Below are 27347 nucleotides of genomic sequence, written 5' to 3'. Positions count from 1 at the left end.
TTCACATTTATTCTGTAAAATATATTTCATTTCTTAAAGTTTCAATTATATAATCAATCAACGTTTTATTTCGGAATGTCGACGAATTGCTGTTTATTAAAAAAAAAATAATTATACAACGTTACCAGCAAAATCAGCCAGTTATCAATTTAAAATCCTCTGCTACGAAGCAATAGCGTCAGATTCACTGCGACGGCGAAAGCGCGTGGACGGCTGTGGCCAGCTTCACGTTTCCTCGCTTGATCACGTGCGGAATCTTTTTGGGAACCATGCTGAAATTACAATTTGAATTCATGATTAAAACCTGCATACAACCATTTTACGGGGAGGTCATACTTGATACAATCGATGATCGGGCAAACCGACAGGCACAGATTGCACCCGGTGCAGTCGTCGTTCACATGCGGCAAATGGGTTACCGGGTCAAACTCGATCGCTTGATAACCCGAGTCGGCACACGTCATGTAGCATTTGCCACAGTTGATGCAAAGGTCCTGAAAGGAATTTGAGGTTAATGTTGGGAACGATAGCTCGAATGTTAAGGAAACTTACATCGTCGATCAGCGCGACCACTTGCTTTTTGTTGTCGAGGTTTTTGTACGATCCGATCTTGGGCAGAGCTGCTCCCAGTACGTCCTTGATTTTAGGTGGCGTTTTGATTGAAGAAGTGGCTTCGACGTCGGTTTTCTCTTCGGCACTTGGATTCCAAAGGGGTCCTTTCTCAAGACGCAACTTGTGCAACTTTTCCTCACGCTTCTTCTTGTAATCTCCAAAGTTTAACAGGGGTTTGCCATCGTCATCACGAATTGGTGCTACGGGTTTGCCCTTCTGCAGCTTTTGGGTTGGCGGAGACTGCCCGTCCCAGGAGAGGCTTTCCGAGGGTGGGTTTGCCTTCAAGAACAGTAGCGTCTTGAGTCCGATGATGTAGTCTTCGATGACGGTGAAGTCTTGGTTCTGGACCGAAGAGCAAATCTGCAGAATCGGAGCGCCACACTGGATAAACTGTAGGGCAACATCGGCAGAGTCGATGCCTCCGATACCGCAAATCGGGAATCCCGGCAGCTTGTTACCGATCAGCGAAACGGCGCGCAAAGCTTGCGGACGGGTAGCGTTTCCGGAGACTCCTCCGTAGGTGGTGCGCTTGTCGATACCCACTGCTGGCCAGGGGCTAGCGTCTGCCTTGAGCGACATCAAGCCCTGAACGGTATTGATAGCAGAGACTCCGTCGGCATTGCCTCGTTGAGCTGCCTGGGCAATCGAAACAATGTCGGTAATGTTGGGCGTCAGCTTCACGAAGAACGGGATCTTGACGGCAGCCCGAACCCACAACGAGATGTTGTACACCAGCTTAGGATCTTGACCGCAAGCCAGACCCATTCCAGATTCACCCATTCCATGCGGGCAGGAAAGGTTCAGCTCAAGCATGTCGGCTCCAGCTGCCTCCGCGCGCTTCGCCAGCTCGGTCCAATCGTCTTCGTTGTACGTGCACATAATACTTGCGATCACCACCTTGCCCGGGAAGTCCCGTTTCAGCTCCGTAATACCGGTCAACCAGTAGTTGCAACATTTCTCCGAAATCAGCTCAATGTTGAGGAAGGCACCCTGCTGGGGACCGTAATTGTGTCCGGAGGTAACTCCTCGCACGATACGCGGACTCACGTTCGTTACCATGTCCTTGTCCAGCGCGAACGTCTTCGTAACGGCAAATCCCCAACCCTGCTCGAAAGCACGCCTTATCATGGCGGTAGCCGTCGTCGGCGGAGCGGATGCCAGCCCGAACGGGTTCTCGAACCGCACCCCGCAAACCTCAACCGACAGGTCGACGTTGTCGATTTCGGTGTAGAACAGCGGGAGCTGGGGCGCCGCATCGAACGACAAGCCCTGCAGGTAGCAGTGCATGTACCAAGCGGCCGTCTTGCCGTCGTTCACCGATTCGACCGTAGTTTCGGCTGCGCCGGCCAAATCTCCACCGCAGAACACAGTTGGCAGTTGAGTTTGCTGGGTCTTGGAGTCCACCTGCGGCAGATTCCAGCGATTCAGCGGAACGGGGCTCAGCGCTTTGATAACATCTTCATCGCTCAGCCCGGACCCGAAAGCGGAAATGACGTAGTTTGCCTTGAGTCGCGTAGTTTGGTCAGCATCCTCAACCCAGTTGCCGGCATCGTCTTGCTCGGTACGGATGAATTCAACGGCAGATATCTAGAACGTACAGAAAAAAGATTAGGCGTCGGTGATGCAGGCCCTCTCCCAATTAACGAATCTACCTTTCCATCCTTCACAATGACCTGCTTCGGCGACATGAACGGGATAAACTCGCAGCGCTCTTCGCGGGCCAGCTCGACCTCCTCGGGAACGGCACGGATGTTGTTGTTGCCCTTGCGGAACACCACAAAGACGCGGCGTGCTCCGCAGCGTAGCGCAGAGGTAGCACAATCGAAGGCGGTGTCTCCAGCTCCGAGCACGATCACGTTTCCGCTCAGCGTGGGAAGTCTAGAGGCGGCCGCTTTGCACAGGCACAGTCCGGGCTTGCTGCCGTCCGATACCATCGGCAGGAAATCCTTCGAGGTGTAGAATCCTTGGTCTTGCGTTAAGCCAACGAACACCTTATCGATCTTGGGCTGCGGTAGACCAATGCCGAGGAAGACGGCATCGTTGCCACCATCCAGCAGACCCTGGACGGTGATGTCCTTGGTGGACAGTGCACGACCCGTTTCGAACTTGACGCCCAAATCTTTGACGAGTTGTATTTCGAAGTTGACCACGTCGTACGGCAAGCGGTACTGCGGGATCTCCGCCGAGCTCAGCCCGCCCAGGTAGTCACGCTTCTCGTAGATCGTAATGTCCTTGTATCCCAATCGTCCCAGGAACGTAGCGCAAGACAGCGAAGCTGGACCACCTCCGAGCAGCGAAATCTTCTTGTTCGGGAATTTCAGCGGAGCCACGTTGGGCGGCACGATCTGGTGCAGTCCCATGCGCTTGAACGTCTCGGTAGCGAACTGCTGCAGACCTCCGATGTTGATGGCGCCTTCCTCCGCGGCCTGCAGGTTGCATCCGCCAACGCAAAGATCACTCGTCGGACACACCATACCGCAGGTCAACCCCAGCGGATTGTCCGAGAAGATGGCCTTGGCCGCGCCGTAGTAGTTCTTGTTGGAAATGCTCGTGATGAAGCTCTTGATGTCCAGCTGCGTCGGGCAGGACTTCTGGCAGGGGGCGTCCGCGCACTTGAGACAGCGCGTCGCTTCCCGCAGGGCGGCCCGCTCCGACAGCGTCGTATGCTTGATGTCCGAGAAGTCATTCGTGAGCGGGGTGCAGCTGGTGCACGAGCGGTCGGTGTTGCGCTTCCAGTGCTTCTTGACCGACTTGGTCACGACGGTCGGCACCAGCGAGCCGTGGGTCTTGACGCGCGGGTTGAGCGCTAGGAGGCTCTGGAAAAGGGGGGGAGAGCGGGTTTGTTACGGTAATAGCTTATCAGGTACTTGCAACGTAAGCTTATCAGTTGAAATGAACTCTGAAGAATTCAAGGTATGAATTGATTGTTTGATGTATGAGGGTTGCACAACTGCTGCAATCTCCAGGGAAAAGGAAAAGAAAGGCCGAAGTTTTAAGTTACATCATTACGCACTCCAGCAGAGGCCGTAATTATTGGTGCGCGAAAGTAGCATTCAAACAGTTTCGGTCAAAAAAAGTAAGGTCCATAAACTGATAACGGGTGTTATCAACGGGTGTGTTTTCATGTAAACAGCTGAGGTTGACAGCGTAGAAAGAAGCGCAAAGATTGTAAAGTTTTGTTGATTTCGCTAAATTTTTGGTTCCATTTTGGGACAGGCAGCGCGAAGATACGCAAAGGTCAACAGTAATTCAACACGAGTTGATTGTTTTCTTGCACTGGTAGCGTGGCGTGATTATTCTAATGATTGACGTCATGTCGGAAATTTTAGGTCACAGAAGGCTCAAAATTTTTCTGGGGGTTTCTCGGCCGAAATAATTAGACCCGTATTTTTTGTTAGGGTGACCAACGCCGTGTTAGGGTGGTCCGAAAAATTGCCATTTTCGTCGATTTTTGCAAAAACCATTTTTTTCCAAAAATCATAACTCCGCGCCATTTCAACCGATTTTAGTAGAGAGCCTATATGGAGAGGCGAAATGTCACTCTCAGGGTTCCAATCGAACTGTCAAATCGGGGTTCCAATCGAGCAACAAGATCATGCAAGAACAAGGTTGGAATCAATTAAAAATAATTTTGGCAAAAAAACGAGACTATTAACAATTACAAGTATTGTAAAATTGTTGTTGATAATAATCTGGTAGTTTTTGTTATGTTTGTGCTTGTTCGGTGTAAGAAAAGTGCCAGCACGAAAGAAAAACTATAAGTTTTTCAACCTTAAATTTGAATGACTTTGGGTGTTTGAAATTTCTCCCAGAACATTTCATTTCCCTATGTAGGTCCCTAGATTTTAGCTGTCTTAAACACAAACGAAAGGGTATTAGACAGGCTTTTAAGAAAAAATAATTAAAAGTTTCAAATATCTAGCCTAACATTTGAAAAGGTCAAATGAAAACTTAAAATGCTCTTTTGAAGGCCTCGAGACCAAATAGCCTACATCTGAAAATATTTTTATAAAATTTCTCGGAAAATTTTACATTACATATCAAAAATTGGTGAAGTCTGGAGTTTTTTTTGAAAAGGTCCTATAAACCAAATTTTCATTTTTTGCTCTTTGGGTGTTTTTGAATACCCCTGACTCAAGGCGGTTCTAAAAACACCCAAAAAGCAAAAATTGAAAATTTGGTTTTTTGGACCTTTTCAAAAAAAACTCCAGAAGTTATCTTTTCAATATTCCGAGACACGACTTTTTGAAAATAAAAACTAGGTTTTTCGACGCGCCGCGCGCAAAAACGGGAAAATGGCGAAAACAGCAAAAAAAAAAAAACGACTTTTTTCACTAAAACTGCGATAACTTAAAAATTTCAGCGATAACCTATACATGTTATGGTACCAAAAGTTGCGTATTTCAATTACGAAAATTTTGGTACGCTAACAGGTACAGTTCATCGCTGAAATTTTCAAGTTATCGCATTTCCGTTTCCGTCATTTTCCCTTTTTTACGCGCGGTGCGTCGAAAACCCAGTTTTTATTTTCAAATAATCGTATCTCGGAATATTGAAAACATAACTTCACATTTTTTTTGCAAGACAGCTAAAATCGGTTGAAATGATGCGGAGTTATGATTTTTTGAAAAATGTGTCTTTGGCAAAAATCGATGAAAATGGTAATTTTTGGGACCAGGTTACCCTCATGGCCAAACAAAAAATACGGGTCTAATTATTTCGGCCAAGGAACCCCCAGAAAAAAATTAAGCCCGGTTGGAGAACTTTTTTTTCGAATCATGTCGTTTTCGTGGGGAATTGCTGAATAATTATATTTTTAATTTTAAATAAAGCAAAGAGTAAAGAGTAAAGAGGGGTAAAGAGTAAAGAGTAAAGAGTAAAGAGTAAAGAGTAAAGAGGGGTAAAGAGTAAAGAGTAAAGAGGGGTAAAGAGTAAAGAATAAAGAGTAAAGAGTAAAGAGTAAAGAGTAAAGAGTAAAGAGTAAAGAGTAAAGAGTAAAGAGTAAAGAGTAAAGAGTAAAGAGTAAAGAGTAAAGAGTAAAGAGTAAAGAGTAAAGAGTAAAGAGTAAAGAGTAAAGAGTAAAGAGTAAAGAGTAAAGAGTAAAGAGTAAAGAGTAAAGAGTAAAGAGTAAAGAGTAAAGAGTAAAGAGTAAAGAGTAAAGAGTAAAGAGTAAAGAATAAAGAGTAAAGAGCAAAGAGTAAAGAGCAAAGAGTAAAGAGTAAAGAGTAAAGAGTAAAGAGTAAAGAGGGGTAAAGAGTAAAGAGTAAAGAGGGGTAAAGAGTAAAGAATAAAGAGTAAAGAGTAAAGAGTAAAGAGGGGTAAAGAGTAAAGAGTAAAGAGTAAAGAGTAAAGAGTAAAGAGTAAAGAGTAAAGAGTAAAGAGTAAAGAGTAAAGAGTAAAGAGTAAAGAGTAAAGAGTAAAGAGTAAAGAGTAAAGAGTAAAGAGTAAAGAGTAAAGAGTAAAGAGTAAAGAGTAAAGAGTAAAGAGTAAAGAGTAAAGAGAAAGATTAGAGTATCTCAATAGTTACCTCAATATCCGGCAGATCCTTGCTGGTCAAAACACTAGCACAACTCATGCTGAAATGTTTTGTCTATTCAAATGGGATGTTTACAAAATATTCGCTCGAACTGTGCGCCTCTTACTGTTCGTCCATAAAATGTGCGGCGTGGGTGTTGTCCGCGACCGCAATCAAAATATCGCCTGATAAATTGAAAAATGATATGCACCTGTAAATAAAACAAGAACAAAATAAATATCACCACCAGGGGGAGAGCGGGAGGTTCATTCACTTGGCAACAGCCCCCAGCGACCGAGGGAGGCATCGTTTTGATAAGAAGCTCGCGATTCGTTCGTAATGCTAATTTTTATGTCACTCCATCGTTTTTTTTGCGCATTTTCAGGTGTTTCCACCTGAATAGATGTTCATAAAGTTCGATAACACGCGCGAACAAAAAATAATAAAAAAAATCTATTCGAAGGGGAGGACCAATTTGGCAGTTAGACGACAAAGATTGAAGTCATTGAATTTGAGCGTTATATATTTCACCTTGGGAAACCAGTTCGATGGAGAGACCGGCATCGCGACGGTGTGGCGAATGCTTAGGTTGTCAGAGATAAGTAGAGAAGCTCAAAAGTGAGTGTGTTTAAAATTATCACAGTTTGAAACATTCAGATAAGGACTGAATGAAGAAACAGTTTTGAAGAATCAATCAGAACCCTCTACCGTTTAGTCCCCAATAAGGACTTAAAAGTGGCAGATAAACAGCATCTCTAATGTTTCACTTGTCTGTGCTTTGCCTTCTAAACTCGTACGACCCAGCGTACGACACACATGTGGCGCCGGAGTCGTGCCTCCAATTTTCAACGTTTCATCGTCGTCATCGTCAAAACACAGCACAGCCACACATCACAACCACTGCTGGTGGGCGTGTGTATTAGCTCGTACAAGGAAGCTTTTTCAAAACTTGAAAAAAGGTGCAGCTAGATATCCAAAACACGAACAGAACGTACGATTCATTCTTTTTCGGCGGGTGGGGTTGAGCAAAATCGAATTTCATTATTGAACGTCAACGTGATGAGTTGGATGGGAACACGTTTCTTTCTTAAGGGGTGGGTAAGCTCTTGTATCACACCAGAGATTACTCGAATTTAAACTTTTTTCCAAATCTTGTTTTGGATAGAAACACACAGACTCTTCCTTACGCGTGAACGCATTACGGGGTACGCACGTGCGTAATTGATTTATTCAAATCTCTTGTGGCGGGGCGTTGCGTAACTTCCAGAACAGATAAATCTACAGTGCTTGCGTGTGCTGTCGTCGCAAATAAATCAAAAGTAATTTATCCTTCCACCGTCTGGTTTCAGCCCCTCGACGACAATTTCGAGAGATTTGCGTTCCATCAAGTTGAGTTATTCCAGGCCTTGTTTGTTTCTCTTTTGCGTTTTAATGAGATTGTCACCGAATAGGAGCAGAACAGCAGAACACGATGTTCTGCGTTGAGGAATTATGTCCTGGAGATTAACCGCGACTAATCACAGTAATTTAGCGGAGGCGCAATTAGCTAGCAAACGCAGAACTAACAACAAAACACACTTCAAAGGCACTCTCTTCAAACAGATAACGATCACAGCAGAGTCGCAGCGTGAAGCTGCGGCTGTACAAACCTTCCGAGTAAGTGAACGGTCACCGATAGACTGAAGTTGGCGTGTCCAATCTCCAGGTCCACCACTTTGCCCAGCAGCAGCATCTAATAGCTTAGCGTCAAAGCTGCTTAGTCGGTTTGTGTGTGGTACAGTATTGTATTGGTAGCGCAATCATATCTCTGGAACGTCGACACATCGAAGACGTGAACTTGGACTATAATGCTCCTACACAGCTGTACACAGAATGGCATTGCGCTGTTATCAGAGTCCTAGGGGAGGTCGTGGTTGCGTAATCGTTTGACTATTCACCATGTTTATTTTTATGTTTTTTTTATTGTCTTTTGCATGAAAATGTTGCCACTTATTTCTTATTTCTAAAAAACAATAATAAATAAATTCGCTACCGAAGCCGCTCTACAAGCCTGTATATAATGAATCACTTATTAATCCATATTGCTTTGTCATTTTTTGACGATCTGAAATTAATACTTTTTGTATAAGATTTGAATTTTGGGGACTTCCCTTTCAAAAGGACAGTGAATGATTTAAAATTCTGCCCTCGAATAAAGTTTTATCAGATAATTTTGGTTTCTTCAGATAAGTTTCACGTTATGAAAATGACTGCCTAAAATATATAGTAAAAAAGTAAATCTTTCCCAGTTCCTGAGGGGAACACCCTTGAAGAGTATCGGGGCCGGCATTTACAAAGCGGATTCAGTGGCAGTTTCATTCTCAACTTACTGTTAACATGTTAAGGTTAATGTTAACATTCCATTGTGACGATACACTACCTTCCCTTTACTAAGCAATCGATTCCAGAAGGGAAAAGATCACCAGTTGTGTGGTCCGAGCCGGGATTTGAACCCCGATCTACCGCTTACGAGGCGGAAGCGTTACCACTGGGCTACGTGGCTCGGTCTGCCTAAAATATAACCTCTTACAAAAATCTTAGTTGTACGATTCTTCATGAAATTATAATTTATGAATTTTGGTATTTGATGAACCGAGCCGGTTTTGAGTTACAGCCATTTTAAGGTTTATTTGAGATGGCTTCGAATAGCCTTAAATAGATTGAACATGAAAATTAGTTTTTCTAACTTTTACTCATCGAGCCCAATCTGAGTGCATAATTGGCAAAGGGAGCGCGCGGTCGTTAAAAAAAAAATTCGGAGTGAAAAGTGATTTTTTTTTGTGTGTGCCTTTTGTTTCGCATTTTTGTCGTGAATTGTGATATAGTTTTCGATGAAAACGATTCGAGTTCGTTAGGTTTATCGCGTAACAAAATTATTTTGATTCATCAAGAACGTCGTGTGGTGCGCTAGTCTTTTTTGTGTTGAAAAGACCTTCCCATAGCTCCGTAGCTCGGAGGGCTCGACGTCGGTTGTTTGTGTGTTAAGCCCTCTCCATAGCATCGTAGCTCGAGAGGCAACGAAAATCAATACCTTATCTAGCTAACAGAAAGAAGATCGGAAGGCACTTGATGATTGAGTTCGTCGCGTCTATTCCGTAACAAATTCATGAACTAAATGATTATATAATTAAAAATCAGACTACGCTATCATTGCAGCATTGCATTTAACACCTCATACTATAAATAAATATTATTTGGTTTTATCTTTCCACAGCCGGCTGTCTAAGATTAAACCATTTCATTAAAAATTTAACAACAGTTAAACGGGAAATGTCGCATCCGCAGCAACCGATTGTTTGCCTTGAGAATAAAATATAATACCTTTCAACAAACATTATGATTTTGGGTCGCATCATCATCTTCTATGATGAATCCTGACCAAACACCCTATCCTACTAACCAATTTTCAGGTTCCTGGCGCATGTGGGGTGTAAGCACAGAGTAAATCAGCTGCCCTAGTAGCAATCTGCGCTAACTAACATTCCCGTCCCTTAATCGAGATCTACAAACTGACATGGCGGGCGCCGTTGGTGGCCAATGACTGTTACCTATTCGCAACTGATCTTGGTCTGGAAATCATGGTGTTTTATCTTTTCAGCGCATTCATACATGCTGTTGATAAGGGAAATACCACTTGATAGTCGAAGCCTATGATCAGTAGTGCTGAAAGGATATTACGGTTCTGTTCAGCAACGGAGAAGGACAACCATGGGTGGTCTCTCATGCTCATGCTCATGCTTTTACTCATCGAGCCCAATCTTTTCATTTGACTCTTCAGTCTAGACTCGATTATCCAAAGGCCTCGGAAAAAGTTCATTCAAGTAATCGAATCACGTTTTTTTATTACTCGCTGTCTCATTTTTTATGGTCTAGCTTAAGTATGACCCATAAACTACTCTAAAATTATTTAGATTTTTCAAATCCAAGATTGCGGCAAAAATGGCGGTAATAACACATTATTTTTTTTTTAACACTCAAGCGCTTGGGTTGTCATTTGACCCCTATTTTTTTCTTAAAAATCTCATAACTTTTGGTAGAATTGACCAATTTGGATGCTTCCGGTTGCAAAAGATCCAGATTTGTCTATACTTTTAACACTTTTAACGGAGATATTCCGGATTCCGTTAACCCAAAATCCAAATAGGAGGGTCGAGGTACCCCAACGGAATCCGGAATATCTCGGGTAATAATTGACCATATTTGTCTTTAATCTGGGAGTTCAAAATATTGACAAATCTGGATCTTTTGCAACCGGAAGCTTGCAAATTGGTTAATTCTACCAAAAGTTATGAGATTTTTAAGAAAAAATAGGGGTCAAATGACTACCCAAGCGTTTGAGTTGTAATTTAAAAATCAATAAATTATTCAATTCAATTGGGGTTGAAGAACTCGAGATGGATGTTAAAAGAAAGAAAAAATAAAATAAAACAATATTTGAATATCCGAAGTCCCAATAACAAACCTTCGGATAATCGAACTTTGGATAATCGAAACTTCGGATAATCGAGGCTACGGATAATCGAGTCTGATTTATAGAGTTTAAAAAACTCTGGATTTAGTCTTATAAGTTTTAAAAGTTTTTTTTAAGTATTTTAAAAATTTGAGGTATTTTAGGGGGTTTAAAGTTTTTTTTTAAAGTATTTCAAGTACAGTCGATTATAAAAAGTTTCGATTACCCGAAGTTCGATTATCCGATGGTTTGTATGGACTTCGGATAATCGAATCAAAACGAAAAAAAAATCGTATTTTTTTACTTTTAACATCAAATCTGGAGCAACATTTGAAAGGGGCGGTTCATTACACGCATTTAAGGGAGCGATCTTTTATTACGTAACGCGAAAAATCGGCTTTTTAGTCCCCCTTCCCCCCCCCCCCCCGTAACAATTTTTTTTTCAAAAATTTGTATGGAGCGTAACACGGCCTCCGAACCTCCCTCCCCCCCAACTGCGTTACGTAATAAAAGAACGCTCTCTAAATGGGACGAAAGGCCGTAAGAGCAACGTCGTACCGCCCCTTTCAAATGTTGCTCCAGAAATTCCAGTTCTGTGATCCCATTTCAGTCAAATTTGAATGGTTGATTGTCTATAAAATTTTAAAAATTCTTTTTTTTCAATATATCTTTACCGCCATTTTGGCAGCCATCCTGGATTTTTAAGAGGTCAAAAATCAAAAATAAGACAACGTAAAAAAATTTCTTGATACCATTATCCGAGGTGAATTTATTGTAATTGATGTATTCTATGGATTTTAAAAGTTTTTTAAGTGTTTTATGTATTTGCAGTATTTTAATTTTTTTGGATTGTTTTAAATGTTTTAAGCATTTGAAATATTTGAAGTATTTGAAGTATTTGAAATATTTGAAGTATTTGAAGTATTTTGAGTACTTTAAGTATTTGAAGTATTTGAAGTATTTGAAGTATTTGAAGTATTTAAAGTATTTGAAGTATTTGAAGTATTTGAAGTATTTGAAGTATTTGAAGTATTTGAAGTATTTGAAGTATTTGAAGTATTTGAAGCATTTGAAGCATTTGAAGTATTTGAAGTATTTGAAGTATTTGAAGTATTAAGGGGTAGGCGTGGCTGAAAGGTTACGCTGTTCGCTTTGTAAGCAGAAGGTTCTGGGTTCGATTCCCATCTGCTCCTATCGAGAAATTATGGAAAGAAGGAATTCGGAACAGTTGAATATGAACAAAATATTCATTAGTATTTTAGTATTTTAGTATTTTAGTATTTTAGTATTTTAGTATTTTAGTATTTTAGTATTTTAGTATTTTAGTATTTTAGTATTTTAGTATTTTAGTATTTTAGTATTTTAGTATTTTAGTATTTTAGTATTTTAGTATTTTAGTATTTTAGTATTTTAGTATTTAGTATTTTAGTATTTTAGTATTTTAGTATTTTAGTATTTTAGTATTTTAGTATTTTAGTATTTTAGTATTTTAGTATTTTAGTATTTTAGTATTTTAGTATTTTAGTATTTTAGTATTTTAGTATTTTAGTATTTTAGTATTTTAGTATTTTAGTATTTTAGTATTTTAGTATTTTAGTATTTTAGTGTTTTAGCATTTTAGTATTTTAGTATTTTAGTATTTTAGTATTTTAGTATTTTAGTATTTTAGTATGTAAGTATTTTAGTATTTTTAGAAACGATATAATTTGACCATTTTCAAAGAGAGCAAACTTTAATAATCATCGTGAACCGATATAGAATGAACACTATACACAAGCAATTTGTACCAGCCTGAGGGTGTGACGCAGATGTTGTTGACTACTGTTGTTGACTCACAGACACTTGAATTGTGGCACGGCAAGGCGAACTGACATATGTTTAAAAGACCAGTTTGGCGAGAGAACTTGCGCAGCATAATTATCTGCAGTGCGAACGACTTAACAGCTGAGCTGGAGCTTTAATCAGGGATTTCATTCTCAAAGCAAATAAAATTGAAATCAGTTGTTTTTTTTATTGTTTTTATTTCATCACGATTATTTAACATCGATTTATCACATTTTGCGCCGTAACCGTAATTTTTTGACAACTGTTCTTTCATCTTAGCTAAAACACTACATAAATTGTAACTTACAATCAGAGCAACATTTTCGGGACTTATTCTAGATGATTCGTAACGAAAGTGAGATCTGTCGTTTTGCTCTTGAGTCGGCTTGTACTTGGTGGTTTCGGTTTACACTGGGTTGGGCATTTTTTTTTGGTTAATGGAATTTGAAACTTGTGTGGTGAGGTTTACACTCTAGTGTAGTGGGTAAATTAAACTTGATAACATTTTTGTGCATTTTTTTCCGTTGTTTCGCATTGATTTTATACAGATATTATTTAAACATTGAAATGTTTACACTTTAGACAAGAGCTAAGAACATTGCTTTTCTTTCGGGAAACTTCGTTGATTCCTTAAACAGTAAAACGCTGACAACTTGAAAAATATTTCTGTGTTATTTGCGTGTGGTGGTGTTCGCGAGAGCGACACTATTTCACCTTCAAGGTTGACTTTGGTCCTAAAAAAAGTGTCAAACATTCCAGGTTTTACTGTAACTGCCAGCGTTCTAAAATTCATGTTTTTGTAATATTGCCTTCCTTTCCCAACAGCAATTGAAACACACTCACTTACGAGTACCGTTCGTTATCACAACCATTAACAGTCTTGGGCTGATTAGCTGAAGAGGAGGACTTTGACCACGTGATCTTGAAACGAAACGTTGCGTCCTCGGGGTCGGTTTCGATTATCTGCGAAGGAAAGAGAACATTTGTTTTGTTGTGAATTCATCGAAGATCTCCGTATTTGGGTATTGCACAAATCTACCTGCGTCACCTGCGCAATCCGGTTCGAGCTGATGGAGTTGACGATCGAAACGGAGCTTGCCACGTGGTCGGAGCCGTTGCTAAACCCGATCCTCGGATTCTAGGACCACAATCTCTGCGGGACAAAACACACCAATTTGTTGTCATTTCAAAGTCGAACCACAAAAGCCTCAAACTCAATTACCGGAGCGCTGAACGATGCTGCGGCCCGCGTACGCCATCGAATCGTTGCCGGAAATGTCCGAGTTGTTGCCGCCGGCGCCCGGTCCCGCACCGCCGCCCTGATTGTTGCTCCGGTTGGCACCCCTGGAGCCCTGGCCCGATTTGGACTCGGCGTCCGCCTGGGTGCTTTCGGCCGGGATGTGGAAGCAACAGCACAGGCAGAGGAAGATGCTGCAAGGTTTTGAATAGAAAGATGTTGCTTTTTTTGCGATTTACAAGGGACCATCCATAAACCACGTGGACACTTAAGGGGGGGGGGGGGTATGGCGATTGTCCACGCTCCATACAAAAGAGTTTTTTTTTGTATGGACAATTGTCCACGAGGGGGGGGGGGGTCTTGAGATTTACAAAAAAAAGTGTCCACGTGGTTTGTGGATGGTCCCCAAGTATTTTTTTTAAATTATTTAAGGTTCTTGATGAACTGATGCTAATGACAGTAAAACAATAATATCAGAGTATTTCTGTAAAAAAACGAAGAATTTTCGAGAATCGACTTTTCATTATATTGTTTGATTTGGATGAAACTTCCCAATTAGAAACTTGGCTTGCGTCAACATTCTCACTGGCATTGTCCATTGATTCCTTAGCCATTTTGATCATTGATTTTTTTTATACCAGTCTCTGATTTGGACTCTTTGTAAAGGTACAAAGAAAATTTATCCATTTTTGAAATTAAATTTTTGTCACAAAGAAATGATTTGATATTTTCGTAAATTCAATTGTTTTTTTAATCAAAAAGTAAATTTGTGAACCATTTTAAGGTAAAAAAATTCAGAATTTTTTTTTTCTATCTCTGAAAACAGGATAAGCTGAGAAAATTATTTAAAATTTTTTGATCCGACTTTTGCTGAGATGTGACTAGTTTAGTTATTTTTCAGACTAAAATAGTGCCATTTTTACGGAGACCAAATTTCGAAACACAAAATTTTAAATATCCGGGATTAACATTATGTTGAATTAATTATTTTATTCATCAAAATCAAAATTATTATTCGTCAATTAATTATAATTTTTTATCAATTTTTTTATCGCGATGATAATAGAAAATCTCTTATATTTTTTTCTTTGTTTTTTTTTTTATAGTTACCTAACATTGTTCTTCTTAACCCTCTACAACCCAACATCGCCTTTAGACTAGCTACGGTTTAAAAAATAGCCAAAAATCCATTTTCAATCAATTTTTGATCTTTCAAAAGCATTGGAAAAAACTCTTAAAATTTAAAAAAAATGTATGTATGTTTTCAAAAATGTAATTTTTTGGGACAACTTTGGCTGTGTTTTTTACTAACATTTCCTATATTTTAAGTAAAAAGAAGTATGCAGTGATTTTTTTAGTGACTATGCCTTTACGCATTTTTTTACAATTTAAATGATACTGATGCCATTTTATAGCAGAAAATATGAAAAACAAGCAAAAAATCGAAAGAAATCGAAAATCGAAGTGACTGTAAAACATTAAAAAATTAGATAGGCAAAATGTAATGAGGGGAGGTGGTAGAATAGGCCAAATACTACCAAAAACAAACGTAAACTAAACAGCATAAATGCAAATTAAAATACTAAAAATGAAACAAGAAAAGCATAAAACAAGAGAAGTAAAGTTTTCAATAGAACAGAAGTTGCTCAAAATGACCTCCTGAACACGGGAAAAATAAAATTTTTCGAAAAATAATTTAGGCAGTAGAGGGTTAATATGCCATTAGGGAAATTATACCCATTTCCATCACTCTAAGCCGTGGTGTCTGAATGATGCTCGATAATCCAGGATTTTCTTTGAAATTTCCTAAAATCAAGCAAACCATCCAGCAGAGAGGCTTTTTGTGAACATTTCTGATAATTTGTCTTTTACCAAAAGTTATTTCTAGTTCTTTTATAAGCATTTTACAAACATATTTCGAAATTCCATTCTCGTCACCGAGAATGCCCTGTTGCCCACACAATTTCTACTATCGACATACTTTATTTTTTCGGCGAACTTTGGCGGCTGCCAGTTCAAGATATTTGAAACAAATTATTAGGGCTGTCCGCGAATTCGTGAAAATTCACTTATCTTTGCAACTGACTGACCTTACAAAGAGTTAAAAATTACGATGATCAGTTTTTCTAAACTTGTGCGGCTCATTCAATAGTCAAATATCTTGGAAACCATTGATCCGATTTATAATGTTAAAAAGTAATACTCGTGTGAGATTTTACCAATTTTTAAAAAATAATATTTTTGGATTTTTAAAAACACTACAAAAAAAAAAACTTATAAAACTGTAAATCAGAAGCTATTATTAAAAAGTTTGGCGAATGTTTTAAATGAGTTTGAAACACCAAGATTTTTTAATAATCATAATTGTCTTGCGCCCTAACCCCTAAGCTCTAAGACAACCCTTCATTTTGGATAGTCGAGCCTGTTCTGAAACTAAGAAAAAACGAAATTCACGTTCACATATTGTAAGCAAGACCAACATGATCGAAATACGCTCCAAACAGAATTTTTGAGTTATTTTAAATTGGCATAAATCGAAGGAAAATCAATTCAAATTACATAAACGATTCAATTATCACGAAGCTTTTTCCTGACAATTTCAGCTGATAAATAAACGAAAAATATTAATCCAATTGCAAAGAAAAAGCTTCAAATTAAAAATAATAATCCAATTCCAGTTGTAATAATTCCCTCGGAGTTCACAGCTCAACAATCCAATTTCCGTTAATCGCGTTGTAGTTTGTATGTTTTCCCCCGAATGCTTTTTGCTCCGGAGCGAAATTAATCTTGCATTAAGCCGAAACGTAAATTTCCCCACGCGTGCATTTATCGCTCGTGTTTCCATGTTTCCAAGGGAGCAACAAAAATTTCCCTTTGTAGTCAATAAAATAATACTGTCCATAACTCGTTTTTTTTGCTTCATCATTTGCATTGCCATCCTTCACCTACCGCGCTCAAAGTTGTGTACAGGCGAGATGTTTGCGAGAGTTTTTCCGAGTTTTTCATTTTCATGATTATGTTTTATTTCCCTTTGGGATTTTGCAAAAAAGGGCCCTCACCGAGTGCAGATCTTCATTTTGCACCAGACAAGTGACGCGCGATTAAATTAAGGTCCACAACTCACCCACTCGACAACCTTATTGTGGGACATGAAAAATTAAGTGGTTTCCAGGGAGTGCAATGTAAATCTAATGAACAAAAATGTTCTGTTTGCCTTCAATGGGACTGGGATGGGGCAGCAAGGTGGCAAGCTTGTAATATGAAATACAAAACACAAAACTAAGAAGTGAAACCATTCGACTTGAAGGTCTTGTCATAAATTCTGCGAAATACAATTTCGCTTGCTGAAGTTCTTTTGCCTTAGCGAAACGACTCTGGGGTTCACATTCATGAGGCCACATCGAACGTAGAGCAAAATATGTATTGTTTGCTATCGAAATCTTTCGGTGTTTTTCCCCTCAGTTTGATGATGAAAAAGAAGGAACAATAACTCCAGAACCGTAAACAAACCTTCAGTATTGCTCGTAAATGTTTGCCTAACCTACATGTGGTTTTGCGAGGTGTTCTCTGGCGAAACGAGGAACTTTTTTCGTGAGGTACACGAAGATGGAGCTGTACAAGCCCATTTTGACTATGTTGAAAAATGCTTTTGCATTTTTTTGTGATTTGTGATCATTTCTATATAAAAGCAATTCTCTGAGATTTCGGTCATTAGTTTTTTTTGTATTTTTTTATCCAGCAGAAACTTTTTTGAAGCCTTTGGTATTCCCACACGGAAAAGAGTTCTATCCAAAATTTAACAATTCAAATTAGCTGGCTTCAAATTGGTGAAACAGTGATTTTTTTGGTTGAATCAGCTAAAATTATAGCTAAATTTACCAACCTGGGATTGGTGAAATAGCTAACCCTGATTGCTGATTTGCTATCCAAAACTGACAGCCCAAATCAAAATGACAGGAGAGATTTTACCAAAAATAATGGTGTTTCAGCACAATTTTGCGTAATTTTACCGAAAAATTAGCTGGAACCGGCAGCATGGATTTTTTGACAGGTCATCAGTTCGAGACCAAAACAAAGCATCGTCTTGTATCGTGTTCGATCCTGTTTGAGCCGCTCAGTTCGCGGAGTTTTTTGATGGTTATGTGTGCTGTTTGAGTGCAAGTGCAAGTGCAAAAGGTGATAGAATGTGTTGTGTGAATGAATAAATCAAAAGCCTGGAAGGTTTTCTGCGGATCGACACCTGAAGGTAAGTTTCAGTAGATAAGATGAGAAGTTTTTTGTGTTGAGGGAAAGTGGTTAGAAGTTGAGCCTCTCGTTATTGTTTGGATGATGCGTAGGTAAAAACATGTACTTAACATAAAGTGGGAGCATCCCTAAACCACGTGAACACTTTGGCAGGGGAAAGGGGAGGCTGGCGATTGTCCACAGTATACTTTTTTGTATGGACATCTGTTCACCTGGAGGGGCGGCGGGTACAGAATGGTTAGACATAGATTGGCCAATGTTTGACAGCTCCGAACAAATAGGGTACCTAATGCCTTTTAAGCACATCCATAAATATTGTTAAATATTGTTAGAAATGAAGTTAAATCAAGTTAAGTTAAATTAAGTTAAATTATGTTAAAGTATGTTAAATTAAGTTAAATTTAGTTAAATTAAGTTAAATTAAGTTGGATAAAGTAAAGTTATTTTGTTTAAGTGAAAGTAATTTGATGTTATATTTAAACTTTGTTAAATGCAAAACATAGTTTAAATTTAACATGAATTTACTATAATTTAACCAAAATAACTTTTTTTTAGTTTTTTTTTGTATTTTTGTATTTTTGTATTTATGTATTTTTGTATTTTTGTATTTTTGTATTTTTGTATTTTTGTATTTTTGTATTTTTGTATTTTTGTATTTTTGTATTTTTGTATTTTTGTATTTTTGTATTTTTGTATTTTTGTATTTTTGTATTTTTGTATTTTTGTATTTTTGTATTTTTGTATTTTTGTATTTTTGTATTTTTGTATTTTTGTATTTTTGTATTTTTGTATTTTTGTATTTTTGTATTTTTGTATTTTTGTATTTTTGTATTTTTGTATTTTTGTATTTTTGTATTTTTGTATTTTTGTATTTTTGTATTTTTGTATTTTTGTATTTTTGTATTTTTGTATTTTTGTATTTTTGTATTTTTGTATTTTTGTATTTTTGTATTTTTGTATTTTTGTATTTTTGTATTTTTGTATTTTTGTATTTTTGTATTTTTGTATTTTTGTATTTTTGTATTTTTGTATTTTTGTATTTTTGTATTTTTGTATTTTTGTATTTTTGTATTTTTGTATTTTTGTATTTTTGTATTTTTGTATTTTTGTATTTTTGTATTTTTGTATTTTTGTATTTTTGTATTTTTGTATTTTTGTATTTTTGTATTTTTGTATTTTTGTATTTTTGTATTTTTGTATTTTTGTATTTTTGTATTTTTGTATTTTTGTATTTTTGTATTTTTGTATTTTTGTATTTTTGTATTTTTGTATTTTTGTATTTTTGTATTTTTGTATTTTTGTATTTTTGTATTTTTGTATTTTTGTATTTTTGTATTTTTGTATTTTTGTATTTTTGTATTTTGTATTTTTGTATTTTTGTATTTTTGTATTTTTGTATTTTTGTATTTTTGTATTTTTGTATTTTTGTATTTTTGTATTTTTGTATTTTTGTATTTTTGTATTTTTGTATTTTTGTATTTTTGTATTTTTGTATTTTTGTATTTTTGTATTTTTGTATTTTTGTATTTTTTGTATTTTTGTATTTTTGTATTTTTGTATTTTTGTATTTTTGTATTTTTGTATTTTTGTATTTTTGTATTTTTGTATTTTTGTATTTTTGTATTTTTGTATTTTTGTATTTTTGTATTTTTGTATTTTTGTATTTTTGTATTTTTGTATTTTTGTATTTTTGTATTTTTGTATTTTTGTATTTTTGTATTTTTGTATTTTTGTATTTTTGTATTTTTGTATTTTTGTATTTTTGTATTTTTGTATTTTTGTATTACTGTATTTATTTATTTTTAATTTGTCAATAGAATAACAAAGCCGTACTATAAGGATGATCAGCTGGACTACCAAAAAACGTACCAAGAATAGCGGAAAATCATGCTTCACCAGCAAAAAGTCTTTTTGAAAATAAAAAAACATCTTTACAGGCAGCAAGGGATTTTTTAAATGATTTCGAAATTTCCAGTTAAAACAGTCGAAAAATTAGCTGGACTTACCGAAAAACGAAGCAAGAACAAAAAAGAAACGAGCTAAATCAGCCAAAAGGCTGGGTGAAGAATGCGTGCTTTGCAGGCAGCAACGGAGGCTTTTGAAAGAAAACTTGTAGAAATAGTGGAAAAATTAGCTATTCCAACCAAAACACCTACCAAGAATAGTGGCAAAGTTAGCTAAACTAGCTAAAAAGATGTGTGAAAATACCTGGCTTCGCAGCCATCAATGGAAAATTTTGAGAATGATTCCAAAAAAACTAGTTGAAACAGCCTAAAAACTTGCTGGGCTAACTATAAAACTTCCTAGAATACCATAAAATCTAGCTAAAATAGCTAACAGACCTTCTCAAAACATACAGCTTTTGAGACTGACAGCATTTTTCCAGCTTGCAAATTAGTAAAATTTACTAAAAATTTAGCTGGATTTATCATTTTTAGGACCTGGATCCAGCTGTCAAATCCAGGATTTATTTTTAGGATTTCCAGCTAAAAAAATTCGTGGTTGAAAAAACAACCAATTTTTTTAGGATTTTTAACCGAAATTTTAAGAACACAGGAATTTGAAATGATGAAGATGAACGAAAAATCGTTGTCGCTCGAGGCGGGGTCCGATCTCCCGTCCATTGGATTGGAAAGCAAAAATGCTAACCACTAGGCCATGACGACCTTTTGAGCTTGGACTGTAATTAAAATAAAAAAAACCAAATTATTCGCTCTACAACATTGCCTTGGCGTTCTCGATTGCTGAGGCAATTGCAACCTTTTTTTTACACCTAAGCTTCCATCCACCCCGGGATTCGAACTGACGACCTTTGTATTGTTAGTCCAACTGCCTACGATCTAACGCCACGTCCCTATAGTGTCCAGGGCATTCGTGGATATACAATGTCCCATCCCAGAGGATCCCGGAGTACCAAATCTTCTTAGCATGGTGCTCCCAACGAATACAAACAAATCTCGGAGCGTATGGTGGTGTGTCCCCACGCTTCTTCCTCCCCTGTCGATTCAGAATTTTGTTGTTGTTCGAACACTCAGTGCTTAAACTCAACCCAAATCTTCTCTGCGATATGGCTTTACGCAGTAGGCCTGGCCGCTTTAACGCTTGTGATGTTTCAATGCATTCCGATGCAATGGCGCACTACAAATGTTAATAAATGACAAGAAGAGTGCTAGGCGTCATCTAACCAAAGGCACTCTTCAGGCTGCGCTAGGGTCTAATTGGGTACTAAAGCCCTGTGTAAATTTTTATGTACAACGGTAAAAAACACGATTAAAAACCATTTCTGATTACTTTTTTTCATTTTAATGCAATTTTTTTTGACAAGACAACATTTTTTCGATGCATCAACTATGGTCCCCTTGGAACGAGCTGTCAAGTAGGAGCTTTTCTGTCAAGAAGGACCGCGAGGTTAATTTTTCAAAATTGGTTTAAAAATCCATTTTAAACTCTTTGTGGTCGTACAAAGGGTCATTGTACTCAGAAAAATAAGCTTTATCGTTGTAAACAATAATATCAGCAATCTAAGCTTCATTTTAGTACCCAATTAGATTAGAAATTTGATAGCATTTGGTATGGGAACTCAACAACTCAGCAACTCAATAACTCAACAACTCAACAACGCAACCAATCAAAAATATAACCGATAAACACATTTATCGGCATTATTGGATTTTGAACTCTGATGGAAGCGATTCGCTATCAAATGAGTAGGATCCAGATCAACAGTGCTCCGGTTTAGCATGGAAGGTCCGAGGCCAAAATAATTTGAAACGATTTTTTTTTGTTAAACGATTACGATAGTCCTACCCGAAAATATGTTTTGACGATTTTTGAATTAATAATATTAGGACATTTATAAACATAGCAGAACACACATACAGATGGAAAATAATCATTTACAGGAATCTGAGAGATGATTTTATGAAAAAATCGGATTTCGGTATATCAACCGAACTCAAAGTACCATGCTTCTCCATCGAAATGAGTTCCTAGTGCATTTTGCTGGTGACGCATGGTGCTTTATGTTTAATTAATGTACTGAATTTCTTTTTATTTCTCAAAGAATCAAATCTCAAAATCGTTTTGGATGGATATTCACTAGTTTTGGATATGTTACGTAACACATTCTGAAAAACATGGATAAATATTTTCAGCTGTCAGTTTGGACCCGACACCTTCACCTCAGCAAATAAAGTTTGATTTGATCTGTAAGTGTAATCTTGGTATATTGAAAGAGTTGAACCAGCCGCCGGCTGAAAAGCTCTATAATAAAGAATAAAAAAAAGTCTTGGTATTTTTCATATCACAATTCAATTTTGCTATTGTTATTGTTATTGGTGAATAATAAAGTTACCCAGTAAGTTCTTTTGAAGTACATAACAGAGTTTTGAAGTTCCTTTCAGCAATGTTTATATTGAGCAGTTCTCTAGGATTTCGGTCATTCGATTTTTTTTGTATTTTTTAATCCGACTGAAACTTTTTTGGTGCCTTCGGTATGCCCAAAGAAGCCATTTTGCATCATTAGTTTGTCCATATAATTTTCCATACAAATTCGGCAGCTGTCCATACAAAAATGATGTATGAAAATTCAAAAATCTGTATCTTTTGAAGGAATTTTTTGATCGATTTGGTGTCTTCGGCAAAGTTGTAGGTATGGATACGGACTACACTGGAAGAAAATAATACACGGTAAAAAAAATTTGGTGATTTTTTTATTTAACTTTTTATCACTAAAACTTGATTTACAAAAAAACACTATTTTTAATTTTTTTTATTTTTTGATATGTTTTAGAAGGCATAAAATGCCAACTTTTCAGAAATTTCCAGGTTGTGCAAAAAATCACTGACCGAGTTATGAATTTTTTAATCAATACTGATTTTTTCAAAAAATCGAAATTTTGGTCGTAAAAATTTTTCAACTTCATTTTTCGATGTAAAATCAAATTTGCAATCAAAAAGTACTTTACTGAAATTTTGATAAAGTGCACCGTTTTCAAGTTATAGCCATATTTAAGTGACTTTTTTGAAAATAGTCGCAGTTTTTCATTTTTTTAAATTAGTGCACATGTTTGCCCAGTTTTGAAAAAAATATTTTTGAAAAGCTGAGAAAATTCTCTATATTTTGCTTATTTGGACTTTGTTGATACGACCTTTAGTTGCTGAGATATTGCAATGCAAAGGTTTAAAAACAGGAAAATTGATGTTTTCTAAGTTTCACCCAAACAACCCACCATTTTCTATCGTCAATATCTCAGCAACTAATGGTCCGATTTTCAATGTTAATATATGAAACATTTGTGAAATTTTCCGATCTCTTCGTCCCGCCCGTGTGGATCAATCGGACCGCGCACTGGACTCACAATCCAGAGGTCGCCGGTTCGAATCCCGCGGCGGGCGCTCTAAAATTCTTTGTGTAAATATGGGTATTCGGCGCCTTCGCTCCGTGCCATACTTTCATACACTTAGGAGCCCAGGGCGGCGAAGTCCTTGTAGATAAAAGGAAGACACTAGTGGTTGGTACTAGCAATGGTGGCCGACAGCTATAAAGTCAACTTCGTTTCGTTCGTTTATCAAAATTTTAGTAAAGTACTTTTTGATTGCAAATTTGATTTTACATCGAAAAATGAAGTTGAAAAATTTTTACGACCAAAATTTCGATTTTTTGAAAAAATCAGTATTGATTAAAAAATTCATAACTCGGTCAGTGATTTTTTGCACAACCTGGAAATTTCTGAAAAGTTGGCATTTTATGTCTTCTAAAACATATCAAAAAATAAAAAAAATTAAAAATAGTGTTTTTTTGTAAATCAAGTTTTAGTGATAAAAAGTTAAATAAAAAAATCACCAAATTTTTTTTTACCGTGTATTATTTTTTCCAGTGTAGTCCGTATCCATACCTACAACTTTGCCGAAGACACCAAATCGATCAAAAAATTCCTTCAAAAGATACAGATTTTTGAATTTTCATACATCATTTTTGTATGGACAGCTGCCGAATTTGTATGGAAAATTATATGGACAAACTAATGATGCAAAATGGCTTCTTTGGGCATACCGAAGGCACCAAAAAAGTTTCAGCCGGATTAAAAAAATACAAAAATTAAAATTGAAGAAAAAAGACCGATTTCGTAGAGAATTGCTCATTATAATACATTTTCGAACAATTATTGCTGTTAGATTACCAAAGTATACCAAGAGTAAGAAAAATTGTGAAAACATACTAAGTATTTTATTTAAAAGCTCAACTTATCACCTTTCTTTTGAATAGTGGCGAGCAAAAAATTGGTTCAACCGTTCCGAAGATAGAATATTTTGAAAAATGTTGGTTTTGCTAAAATCGTGCTAAGCGTTATTTTTTGGACCACCCTATTTCGGATAGGTCACCCAAACTACAAAAAAAACGGGTGCAATTATCCAGGCACTCCCATGCCAAATTTGAGCCAAATTGGAGCACTTTTGATCTGGATCCGGCTGGTTTAACGTGAAATCGCTGCATTTTCAATTTAAATTCTTTACGAGGCTGTGCATCAACAGCTCGTCACTGTTGTGCTATCTTGTCGTACGTGCATTTTGAGTTTGGAACGTCATTTTGTGCAGCGCACAATGCCTCACCTTTCAATCCTGAGATATTCAATGTAAACCGATGAAAATGTCGTGCTTTGTCGTGCTATCTTGACACACCGTGAAAAATGATGTTAGTGCAACAATTGGCCAAAGGTATTTAAGGTCAGAACGCGTTTGACACACGGTACGGCAACCAAATTCATCCAAACTTTGGGAAAATGCACAGAATGGTCAACCGAACAAATCTTGATGTAATTGTTTACATTGCGTGCTTAATTTTTTGTTTGTTCAAGGTCAAACATTAAAACGCGTTTTACTCGGAACGTCAAAAAGCGACGTGAGACAAGATAGCACGACAGCGTCGAGCTGATTGTTCGACATTGAAAGCCCAAAAAAAGAAAATTGCAGAGAAGCTTCACAAGTATTAATTTGTTAAAATAACACATTCATCATTTTTTTACTGCCCATAGATTTTGTATTCGTTACCAATTCTTCGTCAAGGCAATTTTCCGTTAGAATGGTACACTAGCAGTTTGGTTTTCTCGCATGGCCAGCCAAAACTAAACACTTTTAGAATGGAATTCAAGTTTTAGAAGATCCATTGGAACAACTTCTACAATCTGATTCCATAAACAGAAAAAAATGATAAAATTAAATAATTTTCAGTTTAGCTCAAAACTATTTTACTTCTTGTTTTAAAATTTAACAATGTTATGAAGAACAAGTTTTTTTTAATCAAAAAAATCTGGGAAAAATAAGTGGCATAATAAACGATTTCCTTTCTCAGCACTGCCGCTCGTAAGGCACCCGTCTGTCGGTGATCTCTTAAATATTTTTGACATTTACGCTTCAATCGTCGAAAAGTGAATATCTTATTTATAAATTCGCGTGATATTTACGAGAGAACTGAACTTTTACAGCATAAATAAAACGAGAGAAACAAAAAAAAGCAGTCCTTACCGATGCTGATAGCAGCCGAAAATGTTGAGGAACGCCTGCCGGAACCGTCTATTCATGAAGCAGTAGGTAATCGGATTACAGCAGGAGCTTATGTACGCCATCAGCTGCACCAGGGCGATTCCGTTGCTGCTGACGTATGTGTACACAAAGGTGGGCGAGTACAGGTACACCTGTGTGGGGGCGGATGAGGGGAAAAAATATGGAACATGAAATGTGAATTTCGGTTTCACTTGTTTTCAGGGGGGCTTTTTGCCGGGTGGGTGAGATATTAGGAAACGATCGATGGCAGTAATTCCGGTGAAGCTGCTGATTTGTTTGAAAACATGGAATTAAGGTTTTTTGTGTGCAAACATTGGATACAGTATGTTTTAATTGAATATTGATACTCTGCCATAGACATGCAGACAAAACTTGAGTGAAAACAATCAAGGATTTGTGATTTGTGCTTATCAAGTGCTATCAAAACGTTCAACATAAATTAAATAAAAAACAAACGACAAAAGAATGACTTCTTCGTCAGAAGCTTGTTAAATAAAATGGAAATCGTTTTTGTATCTAAAGAAAAAGCAGATTCCCATCTTCGTTTTTCTGATAGCGCCATGCGATTTGTTCGCAATATTCAGCTCCACTTGGGAAATCACTGGGACCGAAATGCGAGCTGGAAAATTGGAAACGTTCGGATGCGTAGATAAATTTAAGGACGCTAGATTCAATCAAGAAGTTTAGATTGCATAAATTGGTAGCATATTTTCGCTAATGACATTTAAAACGACAAAATGACTAGCTTCTCCCTGTCTAGAGTAATGGTCAGGGATAATATTAACTTAAACGAGAATAATTTCGAGAGTGCTCCACAAACTTCTAGCTAGGATAAACGGAACATTATGGACCGTTCATAAAATTCCGCTCCCCCATTTGAATTGTCGTTGTAAGTTGTATCCCCCATCTAGTGAATCAAAAAGCACATTCTTATCGCTGAGATTTTCCATCGCATTCGCCCCTTCTTTTTACTGCCACGGCAACGCGCAATTCCAATTCAGCGCGGGAGATCTGGAACTTACTGCTGGAAAAAGTCGAAACACACCAAAATCGCGATGCCCTATTTCTGCCCTAATCCACCCGCCACCACGGCATGTGCAGAGAAGCTGATCGTTTGTCTTTGCTTAGTGGGTCAATTTACTGTTATCCATATTACATTTTTGACCTCGGGGGCAAAATGGTTGAAAAAAAATTAAATAACGATGGTGGATGAGGTAGGGTGACCTAAATTCACCCTCTACCGTTTTTCTAATGTTCGTTTTTCTCTTTCTAAGGAGGCCAATTCGAGCAACTTCTTTTGTTTTGCTTACGTGTTCCTAAATTTTTAAATGTAAATTGTACAAAAACTTATGATAGAAAACTCATATTTTTTTTGTTAAAAAAGTTTTATTTTTGTTTCGCGCAAATTAAACGACAACATAACGGCAACATCATGACAACACAACACTTTACCGACATATTTAGACAAACAAATTGTTTCTGGAACTTTGTCGTAACAAAGTTGAAACAAGCGGCTAAATGTTGCCAACACAAAATTTTCGTGCGCTTTTTAGGGCACCACGAGTGTTCTAACTATGTTGAGATAGCACATTTTGGGTGTTACGAAATAGTTGCATTTAAGGATCCGCAACAAAAAATGTTACTTGGACCTAGTGATTTTTCTCACTCAAAAATAGCTAATTTCACGGAGCCATAATTAAAAGTTACTAACCATTTTTTAAAGTGAAACTGTAAATTTTGTCTATACTTCTTTGTTCTTTGGATCTTGTTAATTTTGATAGTCGATTTATGAACCTAAAATGTATTTTCTGATTCGCTTCATACTTACATAGCATTGAATTTCAAATCAAAACAAGATTTAA

General features: G+C 37.1%; 2 protein-coding genes across 5 annotated transcripts in view; both read right to left on the bottom strand.

The window, feature by feature from the left end:
• Positions 1-7915, bottom strand: LOC120414164 (dihydropyrimidine dehydrogenase [NADP(+)]). Of its 2 annotated transcripts, XM_039575216.2 has the most exons (6): positions 7777-7915; positions 6140-6338; positions 2265-3428; positions 553-2199; positions 337-494; positions 1-272 (listed from the first exon to the last, which is right to left on the bottom strand). In XM_039575216.2, exons 2-6 carry the CDS (start codon positions 6185-6187, stop codon positions 185-187), a joined length of 3105 nt encoding a protein of 1034 aa, XP_039431150.1. In that variant the 5' UTR covers positions 6188-6338; positions 7777-7915; the 3' UTR covers positions 1-184. The 2 variants fall into 2 exon arrangements, with proteins under 2 accessions (XP_039431150.1, XP_052562773.1); XM_052706813.1 differs by lacking the exon at positions 7777-7915 and having other exon boundaries at positions 6140-6374.
• Positions 7916-12629: 4714 nt separating this feature from the next.
• LOC120414165 (tyramine/octopamine receptor-like) overlaps positions 12630-27347 on the bottom strand; it is an 89353-nt gene continuing 74635 nt past the window's right edge. For 2 of the 3 annotated variants that reach the window (XM_052706929.1, XM_052706931.1), the window contains 4 exons: positions 25447-25616; positions 13663-13871; positions 13480-13593; positions 12630-13403 (listed from right to left, as the gene is read on the bottom strand). In XM_052706929.1, the coding sequence (XP_052562889.1) occupies positions 13559-13593; positions 13663-13871; positions 25447-25616 (414 nt within the window). In that variant the 3' untranslated portion in view covers positions 12630-13403; positions 13480-13558. The remainder of the gene's footprint in view (positions 13404-13479; positions 13594-13662; positions 13872-25446; positions 25617-27347) is intronic. The other variant, XM_052706934.1, reaches the window with a different exon arrangement.

Source organism: Culex pipiens, chromosome 1, assembly GCF_016801865.2.
Source record: "Culex pipiens pallens isolate TS chromosome 1, TS_CPP_V2, whole genome shotgun sequence".
NCBI classification, from domain to species: Eukaryota; Metazoa; Arthropoda; class Insecta; order Diptera; family Culicidae; genus Culex; species Culex pipiens.
Note: the sequence above shows the minus strand (reverse complement) of the source record. Positions and strands in the feature narration are given on the sequence as shown.

Excerpts from the sequence above, each read along its gene's own strand:
- LOC120414164 (XM_039575216.2), bottom strand. The coding sequence starts at position 6,187 with ATGAGTTGTGCTAGTGTTTTGACCAGCAAGGATCTGCCGGATATTGAG. Across the intron at positions 3,429-6,139 it reads AGGATCTGCCGGATATTGAG|AGCCTCCTAGCGCTCAACCC; the intron begins GTAACTATTGAG and ends CCCCTTTTCCAG. Across the intron at positions 495-552 it reads TGGTCGCGCTGATCGACGAT|GACCTTTGCATCAACTGTGG; the intron begins GTAAGTTTCCTT and ends AATTCCTTTCAG.